This window comes from Anarrhichthys ocellatus, unplaced genomic scaffold (genome assembly GCF_004355925.1).
Source record: "Anarrhichthys ocellatus isolate YVR2014 unplaced genomic scaffold, GSC_Weel_1.0 scaffold9, whole genome shotgun sequence".
Taxonomy (NCBI): Eukaryota; Metazoa; Chordata; class Actinopteri; order Perciformes; family Anarhichadidae; genus Anarrhichthys; species Anarrhichthys ocellatus.
The window spans coordinates 8,576,041-8,586,368 of NW_022280039.1; the positions used below are offsets into that span (position 1 = coordinate 8,576,041).

Sequence of the window (10,328 nt, forward strand, 5' to 3'; positions counted from 1 at the left end):
ATGATTCATTCAATGATTTAACACTGCTGCCCTCTAGTGGTTAAATCATATAATGTTTATGATTCATTAAATGATGTAACACTGATGTAACACTGCTCCGGTCTGTCTTTGTTCATCCTGCATGCTCTGTTTTGTTCTTTAATGTAACGTTACTGGAGCAACGGAGCCTCTCCCAGCTGTTAGCAGACTGTTGTGCTAGCAAGCAGGCTCGCTCGCGAGCTGTACCCAGCATGCAGTTCGGCGGTGAAATGTTATAAATGTACAATTATTAGTGTTACAAATTGTTTGTGTCACAGACTGTTGTGTGCTGTTGTGTTTTTCTCTGTTAAAGAGCATTAGTTGTGGGTTGTTAATTGTTGTGTTATAAAGTTATGACCATGACTAGGGTTCCCTCTCAATACATATAAGACAACTAGCGCTGACCGCAATGCGTTAGCATTAAAGAGTACATTTAGCTGCCTGTTGAAAGCAGACAGCAGTTGATTTGGCTATGCACCGGTATAATGGTGTGTGAAGAATTCATATCATACGGGAAATTAAAACCGGTATACTGCCCAGCTCTAGTCTTTATTATAGTTCGGACAATTTTGTGCAAATATTTGACGGGCCGGATTAAAAAGCCCAACGGACGTACTTTACCCATCCCTGGGCTAGCGGCTAGCTGAGTTTCTTGTTCTGCTTATTGTATCTTGTTAAACAACTGACTGACGCATTACCGCCACCAGGTGATGGGAAGCTATATTGTAACTGAGCGTCTCATGGAGAACAGTAATATCTCTGGTGTCTTCAATTGATAACCTATGCGGTCCCGCGGCCCTCGCGGCCCACCGGTGCAAAAAGTTGTTTGCGGACCTCTAGGTGGCGTTCGCGGCCCCATCGTGGGCCGCGGCCCCATGGTTAAGAATCACTGAAATACAGCACTTCTGAAAAAAGACTCCATCCTCTGTAAATATTCCCCAGCTAAAAATACAGAGGAACATCTATATATGTCTCACACCAACAAAACGGCCAGTCATTCCTGTAATGCACTAACATATGGATTACAGCTTGGTCCTGAACTAATGGGGTCATTGTAGTTTGTGTAACATCCAAAAGATGGTTTCCAGGATGTTTTTTTAACATACAGTGGGTAGACAAAATCACAAAAAAACAATCTAATGAAAACTGAAAAGACCGCTAAATGCGGATTTAATAAGATTACTGCTTGTCAACTGGTATCTGCAGCACATGTCTTTGTCTCTAGAGCTCTGTGAAATGTCTTGTGTTGCTTTGAATGCATATTTCAATGCTTCTAAATGGCATTTGACTGCATTTCACCAACCTTTGTAACGTTGTTTATAGTTTAATAAGAACTAAAGGTGCCCATCTTTTTTTAGGAGAATAAAGGTTAAAGGATAAAAATAAATCAACCCAACCATTACTATTTAATACAAACCAGTGATACCTCCAAGTTGTGTTCCTGCAGTGGCTGGAAGGGCTCAGATGGGTGTGACTAACACTAAACTTTAACCAGAGAGGAGGTGGCTGGATAAAACCAACAGACCTGTGTTAGGAGAGCCTGAACAGGAAAGAAAGACGAGAAGAACCCATGTAGTCTGATAAGGTTTTCACACTTCTTCTTTCCCATCTCTCTGTAGCTTTTTTTCTCTCTTCCTTTACGCTTCTTCATTTGGCCGACACATGACTATTGTCCAGGCTTAACAGCATTATTTTCATTATTTTGGTGAGATGGATCTGTGAAAGGAATTACCTTTTCCAGATTGCCGATTTTAGGTTTGTAGCCACTACTGTCACTCAGTTTTTTCTTTTTGTGATATTGATAAAGGTAATCCCAAATGCTGACTAGGTCTATAGGATTGCCTCAAAGCATTTTCTGACCCCAGGTGGCAGGAGTCAGTATTGCAGCTACACATCTGGGCCTGGAAGAGGGCAGCAGGCTCATAGAAAACATGCAAGAACGCTTACATATAAAAGTACCAATTGCCAGATATCCTTGACAAATGTAGCAAATAAGCATTCATCCCAATATGACTAACCTTTGCAACAATCGTTATCCTTCTGTATGCTCAATATGTGTCTTGGATGGTCTTGATCGATTAAATGTATAAAGGATCATAAACACAGTCAATTTGCATTGCATCATTCTGCTATTATAGCTCTGCAGTGCCTGTCTCCTTTCCTCATTCCCAGACAGTCTGATGGCTCGGGGGGTACGTCTGTTTACTACTCCTGTCAGATATAATAGTTTGGCACACATAGATGATGTAAATGTCTGAATAAATAGCAAGTCATCATCCGTCATTGAATGTGACTCATTCTTGCTCAAGCAAAATGTGCTGCGTTTGATCTTTGAAATGTAAAAAAAAAAAAATCTTTGTCAAGACCCTTTACATGTTAATTGTGAAAATGTTTCCAACATAACCAAAAATTGAAGTGATGGTCGTTTATTTTCTTTATAAATACATGACAAGATAAGATAATGTATTGGACTGTGTCTTTACTGAGGTGGATATTTGTGTCTCGTATGTCATTAGTGACCATTGTCTTAATTATTGTTCTTGTTGTAATTACTGTTGTTCACACACTGTGGAAAGTAGTATCTGCAGGAACAACAGGTACATTAAATCTGTAGTGTAAGCTAATTTGAACAGTTGGTGTACACATGAAAATAAAACTGTATTAACAGTGGTTCATCTGAAATGAAGAGCCGCAATAAGATTTAAAAAAGATTTATCATTTAAAAATATTTCAATCAAAATATTTCAATACACCATTCCTGTCACTGTTTATTGGTTCCTAAATGCCCTCACTTTATATCATCCATAGTCCCATCATGGCCGAGCTGATCAGTGCTCATTGGCTGCAGGTCTGTTTTTTTTTTTTTTTTTTTAAATTCCCATAGCGAGTACAGCTCCTCACTCCTTCCTCCTCTTCATCTATATGACGTCAACCAGTGTGTGGGCAGCGCCCTCGATGGCCTGGCTCAGGACTGACAGGTGGTAGTGCACTTTGTCCCAGTCGCTGGTCTGTCCTGATAACTCAGCGTTGGCATAGGCGTCAGCCAGACCTGGGAAGGTTGGCTTGCCGGCACTACTTGAGGCCCAGATAACATGCCTGCGTGAATTACAGGGAAATAAAAAGTGACAAAACAATGACAGGCAACTGAACAATTGAGATGAGCTAAGTCATAATGAGGCGGTTAATCACTCTAATTATCCCGAACATGGCATGAGGAGAGGAGTGTAAGAGGAAGTCACTGAGAGGAAAAAAGACAGAAAAGATTTAAAAAAAGAAACTGAGCTCTACAAAGCCTCAACAATGCGGCATATGTGATAAATAAAATTAAGTTTATTGTATTGAATAAATGCTCTACAGGTGTCTTTGTAACAACATTGAGAATCAGTGATGCAAGCAGCTCTGTCAAACTTTTTTTAGGCACAGCCATTTGAGCATGATCACAATAAGGATTTAAAGCACATGCTATTTACTTGAACCCTATTTCATTGTGTCTCCGGGATCATTACTCTCTGGCTGCCCTGCCTGTCTCATCAGCTTGTTACCATAACCCTGAGCTGCCACACCAGCCACACTCGCACTCTCATCTGCCTTCCATTCTCAGCTCAGCCCTTGGTTCCCACAAGACATCCTCCATTTACTCCACACACTGTGTTTGGGTCCACCCTTTACTGACATTGTGGTAAAAAAGGTGACTTGAGAAGCCCTGCAGAAGCACTTTCTGTTAACCGTTTTGAGTCAGAAGGTTTACTTAAAACAGTGCCTTTTACCAGGGTAATAAAGAATAAGTAGTCGGCCTTTACTGGGCCTTTATTTCTGCTACTGTCATGTACCTTGTGGCCATCAAGTACAGCGCACTCTGCAAACTACACAGCTTCTTTAGATTTTGCATGCAACACCAGAAACCAACATGCCCTCCCTAGGGCTTTAAGACTGACACATCATCATCATCATCTTACCTGTATGCATATTTATCTGGGAAGGCCAGAGGGTCCAAGAAGGCTCGGTCCAGCAGCATGAGCTGGTCGTTGATCCTCCTGACCTTCAGTGGTCTAAGAGAAGAGAGACAGAGAGAAAGAGGTGGTGGCCTGCCATTCGTTTCTATGTGGACGGCAAAGGAGATAATAATATGTATGTTTGTGCTCTTACGTTTCATTTGCCAGGTCGGAACTGCGAATCACCTGGTCCAAATGAGTAGCTGCACTGCGAAAGCTGGCCACTGCGTTTTTTAGTGGTTCTGAAACAAGACACAGATCAGCTGTGCAGCCTCTCTGCAAAGACTTCACCCTCTCCAATCCTCTGTGACTGCTAGCAGGAGAAACCGATGCTGCTTCTGCTGTTTGTTCTATTCTTAAATGCAGCCTGCAGACAGTGGTTTTAGCACTTGTGTCTTCAGGTTTTTCCTCAGACATAGACCATTTTGGTTCATGTCAGAAACATTGTCCACCTCAGGTCCAACAATTAGAGGTAATCCAGTAAGTCAAATCATTATGCCAGCGACCTTGGCTCCATTAGAAATACTGGAGTCTTGTCTTCACATTTTGAAACATGAAACCCGGATGAAATTAATTTACCTGCATAGCATTTCTATTGGTGTGCGTTCTGCAATATTCCCCTGCATCACTCAAGCATCTCTAACTGTCCTGTGCTTACCCATGGAGATATTCTTAGCTTGCAGTTGTTGCTGATATAGGGTGACTGCTGTGTTGAGGTAGTCCTCCAGAATCTCTGCGTAGTCACTGCAGTTTAATGGCAACACCAGGCTGTCAGCCAGTCGGATCAGGACGTTTCCTGCTGTCCTGGCAATGGCCTGGTGACTGACGAACCCTGAGAGGAGGAAGTGCTAGCATGTGATGTTATACAAGATAAATTGTTGGCAAATGTTTTACCGTCTTTCCTGTTGTCAAATTTGACAACATACGATGGAAAAACCGAGTAGAAACGGTTTGGCTGACAAATACAAGGCTTTTTGTGAAATACGCCACATTTTTGAATGATACAACATAAAATAAAGCATAATCTGTACTGAGACAGAAAAAAAACGATGGGACATCACTGCTCACCAGGATCAATGAACTTTGAAGCGTAGTCAAAGGTGTCGTATGCCGTGTGGTACGCTGGGTATATCCGAGCATTAGTTTTGCTCTGTATGAAGAAAAATAACCATAAATCCGGTTGCCAGGTAGGAGGATTGTGTCTTGGAACCAATGAAGAGTTCAATTCATGTCAGCATAAAGATAATAAACACGGCTTTCATTTGTGGCCACAGCATTGCACCACAGATTTTAGATATTTGTTGTGCTTGTTGCTACCGTCTTCCATAGCCTGCATATTTAGGTGGAAAAACTGTAATACAGGTTATTAGAATTGTTACCATACAAGGTGTTACATCCAGTCCTCTAGATTGGGTTCTGTTTTAATTGTTTCCACTTTTCAGTTATTATTTCTTGTCTTACTTTTGTATACTCACCTCTCTTCTTCTTTCAGAAATTTTCCCTTCCTGCCCTCGTGTGTTTCCCCAACTGTGTGATTGCCACCCGATTAATTTCACCTGCCTCATTAGTTTGCCTCATTCTAGTTCCCAGTGTATTTCACTAGGGTTTAGACCCTGTTTCTGTAATTTTTTACTTAGTTTTTGCCGACTACTTTTGATATCTTTGCCTGTTTTTTGGACAAAACACCTGTGTACCGAACCCTGCCTTAAGTTATGCTTTTAGATTCACCACCTTGTGTCCAGAGTCTGCTTTTTAGTCCTTTGTCTGTTGGCTTCAGTCTGATACAAGGTTCCTAAGACTTACATACAACACTGACAAAAACATATTACAGTAAGTCAAAGGCAGCGAGTCTTGCATACCCTGTCGTATGTGTACGAAATGTCCATGGAAGTGATTCCCAGGTAATGGACAAAGGCAGCGTAATCACTCCCTGCTCCTGACAAGTATCCCATCCTGTCAAATAAAGACAAGCAACATCTTGTAAACATCTTTCATTTTCAATGCAATGATTTGTTGAGTGTTTAAAAAGAAAAAAACTAAAGAATGTGGGTTTATCTGATGAGGTGCTGCCTGTTCAGAAATAACAGGCAGGAATATTGTATCCCATGCATTCTGTTGTTGCTGAGAATGCATGCTCCTGTTCAGCTGCAAACAATTAGATCCACACGTTCACAATTATGCAGTCACACTATGCCTTTGTTGGCCAATCAGGAGCCTAGTTACCTCTGATTAGGCTCTCTACTGAAGAGACAGTCAAGGTGGGTTCACATTTCTCAATCACTCTGATCCAGGATTTTAACAGTTAACCAGCTAACCTTGTTGTTTCAAATGTCCAAACACAAGTCAAAACCTATCCACTAAAGATTATGGATGAAGCTGCTTGGACTAGATCAACAACGGGCGAAATGCACTGGGTGGGAAAATTAGAGAGGTGTAACTGTTCATTACTTGGGAATGGGTCCATGGGCCGAGCTTGTCCTGTTGGCATATCGAATCCAGTTGTCATACACAGATGTGGAGTCCAGTCCAGGTGCATCGACCTAGGGAACAAACACACTTTCATGTGACAAGTTCCTGGTGTGTGCACAATTGTTTTGTTTTCATTTTTAAGTTAAAATGCTGGAGATAAACTAATTAACATACATTTTTTGTTTTGTTTAAAGCGCTCACCTGTTTTGTGGCTTTGAAGATGACGTTCTGTAGTGATGGCATCCCAGAAGCCCTGAGAGTGGCATTGGCTGCGGAGTGGAAGATTTTGAAAATAATACATAGATAGCGTCAAGAACATTCATACAAATATCTGAAGGCTGAAAAATAATTCATCAATCAAGCAAAATTATATATTTACTCCTAACAGGTAGTACAGCAGGGGTTTCTTACCAAAAACAGCTATATCCACATTGATGTAAGCAACAGTTCGCTCACTGAGCTTGGTGAAGTATTGCTGGAGAAAAGACAAGATCACGGTCATATTTGTCACTTGCAATATTTAAAGCAAATACAAATAATGGAATAATGGTACATTTTGTGTTACAGTTGAACAAAGTAAAGAGTAAACAACCCAGAAAAATGACATATTAGTTATACAGGAATATCCATCTAAAGTTTGCTAACGTTAGCCACCATTAGCTACCGGTCATACCAGGCCAAGAGAGGTTGTATCAGCAAAACTATTGGTCATGAACATATTCCTTGGTGGATTAATGGCAAATTACCTCCGTGTATTCTGCAGACCCAATAAGGCCAAACTCCTCCGCTCCCCAGCTTCCAAAGATAATGGACCTGCGAGGCCTCCATTTGCCTAAAATCAAGAGAGATTCAAATTTGATCCAGCACTATAAACAAAACAATTTGTCTTTTATTCAGACTGCCCTCACCCTGCTTCACCATCCTGCCCAGCACTCTGGTCAATTCCAGCATGACCGACGTCCCGCTGCTCGGGTCGATGGCACCGTGAACCCAACTGTCCCTGTGGTTCCCATAGATCACATACCTGTCTGTGGACACGGACACAAACACACACACAGCAGAACAATTACAAGCTGCAAATACGTAGATTATATAAAATGGCTTTTTTGGTCACAAGTCTCACCTGGCTCGACACTGCCTCTGATAACTCCCATCACATTGGAGGAGTTCTTCACCTCTGCATAGTTGAAGATGTCCAGTTTCACATCACTGGAAAAGAGGTTCAAATTCAGAAGTATCAGCAACAAGGAATGAAGACAAAATCATGTCCCACTGCAACACTGCTGCTTCATCTCCAACAGGAGATTCTATTTTGAAAAAAACTGATTTTACTCTCTACGCTGATGGGAGCTGGACAAGTCTAGTATGGCATTGAAAATGATACATTTGTCAACCTTAGCTTAGATATAATATGTAAAGTAAAAATATGTAAAGTAAAAATGAACAGTTTGATGATGTTTATTTTATAATTTAAACAGGTTCATTGCTTAATACTTATCCTAGATCAACATTAAATGCAACTAATTTCTGAATTTGTCTGGCAGTTGGCGACCTGTTGTTGAAAGCAGATGTTGGTTTGAACCCCGGACCGCCAAAGTTGTAGGTACAGTTGAATGCTCCCTGCCATGGAGCTGGAGCTGCTGTTCCATCTAGCTCACTGAAAGGACCAATGGAAAAACAAGTCAGAATGAGTTCATAACCAACCCATTTTGGAATGTATTAATCTCACAAGCAGATTTGTCTCATCACAAACCAGATTAGCCTGTAGGCATCCTCAAATCCGATTGGCTGAATTGGAATGGGAGGGATCCCTGTGATGTTCTCGACTGGAATTCTGTAGGTTTCCTCTGCAAAATAATTTTTTTTAAAGAATTTATAGAAAACTTCAATATTAAAATGAAAAGAATATAAATGACCGGATTGTATCTTTGTATGGATCTTGGAAGCTGTTGTAAAAGTCCCTGCCTGGATTGTACTGGAGTCGAAGTGCAGCAGTAGTAGAATAAACACACAATAAAAATGAAAAGCACCATTTTTACACAAGTCACTGGTTACCTTTGGCAGCCAGGTAGGGTGTGAGCATGTCTCCATATTGAGTGTTAAAAGAACCTCTCTCCACACCAGAAGGCGGCATGTACCAGGAGTGAGGATACGTCTCATTGGTGTCTGACATGACACCATCGTTGATGTCCAAAGGGTCTGTGTAGACAAGCACACCAATGACTCCGTAGGGTGCTGCATTGATGGCCTGCATGAGACACACATGGCATTTTAACAACTCAATTTTAGTAACATGATTCATTGATTTTACACCTTGCAATAAGCTTATTTTAACAGCCATTCCACCTGGAAGCATTGCAGTGCTATAATTACCCAACCTTATTTTTGTGCTCACCATTTATGCATATTTGTTTTTTGTGTTCAGAGTTGACTCTTCTGGGCCTTTGTTGGCAAAAAAACAAACCTGTAGCTGATATGAAGTGGTTCAAACTGTGGCGATACATACTTATATGGTGTCGATTGCTGATTTGTGCACTATACACTTCACAGTCTGTAAAGAGGAGGAGGTTCTCTCTGACCAGCAGATCTGTATTCAGCAGATCCAGTCTGGACCAAGAGGACCCAGATTCTTGTGAGGGTGTTTTATACTTTAATTACTCTTTGGCTGATAGTAATTTGGTACAATTACTATAATTTTGCATGCATGAGTATTTCTTCACAGTGTCATTGATACGTGTGTAAAGTTCCTCCATCTCTGCTAATTGTTTTTTTTTCTAATTTTAAATGATTGCCTTTATAAGTAACTCGAAAAGACATCAGTTGGTGCAGAGAGGAAAAATGACAAAATTTCCTGTGAAATGAAGCAAGACGTGTACAAGAACAACCTAAAAAAAGTAACTCGGCTTCCACAGTCGGAACTTAATAAAGTGACATCCAGCAGAAGTAAACAACAATCTGTATGAAAACAAGTTAGAAATAGTAGAGTCATTTCGGTTTTTAGGAGTACACTTTGACAGCAGATTAACATGGAAAGACCACATTAAAAATGTTCGTAAGTGTAAAAAAAGTTATAAATGTAATGAGATGTCTGGTAGGGTTGGACTGGAGCAGAGGCTGCAACCCTGATACACATTTACAAAACTCTACTTAAATCCAGATTAGATTATAGTAGTATAGCATATGGTTCAGCATCAGAAACCACACTTAAACAGCTAGATTATATCCAGACCAGGGCCCTCAGAGTTTGTATAGGTGCAGTAAGAACATCACCTGTGTGCGCCATCCAAGTAGAGACAGGAGAAATGCCATTGTGTCTTCGCAGAAAACACCTGTTGGTTAATTATTGGATAAATCTGAGAGGTCATGAAGATAATCATCCAACTAAAAAAGTATTACAAGAGATAAAGTACCAAAGACAAGTTTTGGCTGATAGGAGAAGCAACAGCAAGAAGAAGTCTCTGATATAGAGCTTTGCCCTACTGTCATTTGGCCAATAACTCCTGTGTGGTTGTTAAAAGAACCAGAGGTGGTCATAGAGTTGCTGGAAATTAACAAACTTTTTGCGAGCAACGGGACTGATGGGGAAAGTTTAGGAGTTGGGAACATAGAAACTGACTGAAACCAAAAGATGGCAGTAATGCAAAAACAGGGATGCAAGCTGCCGTTAAACACCACAGAAGAAGTAAATGAAGAAGGAAACAACAGAGCCGCTTGCAGCGCTCGCTGCTCGCACGTTGTGGAGGTCATTATTCCATTTGACAGAAAACAACAATGTCTTCAGCTGAGTATTTCAGAGAGTTTATCAACGAGCGACTATCTGCTGCTGCTGAAGAAATATTCGGAGTTTTT

At 40.8% G+C, this 10,328-nt stretch overlaps 1 protein-coding gene across 1 annotated transcript in view; it reads right to left on the reverse strand.

Annotated features, from left to right (window-relative positions):
- Nucleotides 1-2,428: 2,428 nt before the first annotated feature.
- The window catches only part of naaladl1 (N-acetylated alpha-linked acidic dipeptidase like 1), a 34,223-nt gene continuing 26,323 nt past the window's right edge, over nt 2,429-10,328 (reverse strand). Inside the window, exons 5-19 of the mRNA XM_031849125.1 lie at nt 8,535-8,727; nt 8,233-8,326; nt 8,032-8,136; nt 7,603-7,688; nt 7,388-7,507; nt 7,226-7,311; nt 6,891-6,954; nt 6,681-6,748; nt 6,459-6,550; nt 5,870-5,963; nt 5,079-5,160; nt 4,669-4,842; nt 4,165-4,252; nt 3,975-4,067; nt 2,429-3,114 (exon numbers count right to left, since the gene is read on the reverse strand). Coding sequence (XP_031704985.1) covers nt 2,937-3,114; nt 3,975-4,067; nt 4,165-4,252; nt 4,669-4,842; nt 5,079-5,160; nt 5,870-5,963; nt 6,459-6,550; nt 6,681-6,748; nt 6,891-6,954; nt 7,226-7,311; nt 7,388-7,507; nt 7,603-7,688; nt 8,032-8,136; nt 8,233-8,326; nt 8,535-8,727 — 1,617 coding nt within the window. The 3' untranslated portion in view covers nt 2,429-2,936. The remainder of the gene's footprint in view (nt 3,115-3,974; nt 4,068-4,164; nt 4,253-4,668; nt 4,843-5,078; nt 5,161-5,869; nt 5,964-6,458; nt 6,551-6,680; nt 6,749-6,890; nt 6,955-7,225; nt 7,312-7,387; nt 7,508-7,602; nt 7,689-8,031; nt 8,137-8,232; nt 8,327-8,534; nt 8,728-10,328) is intronic.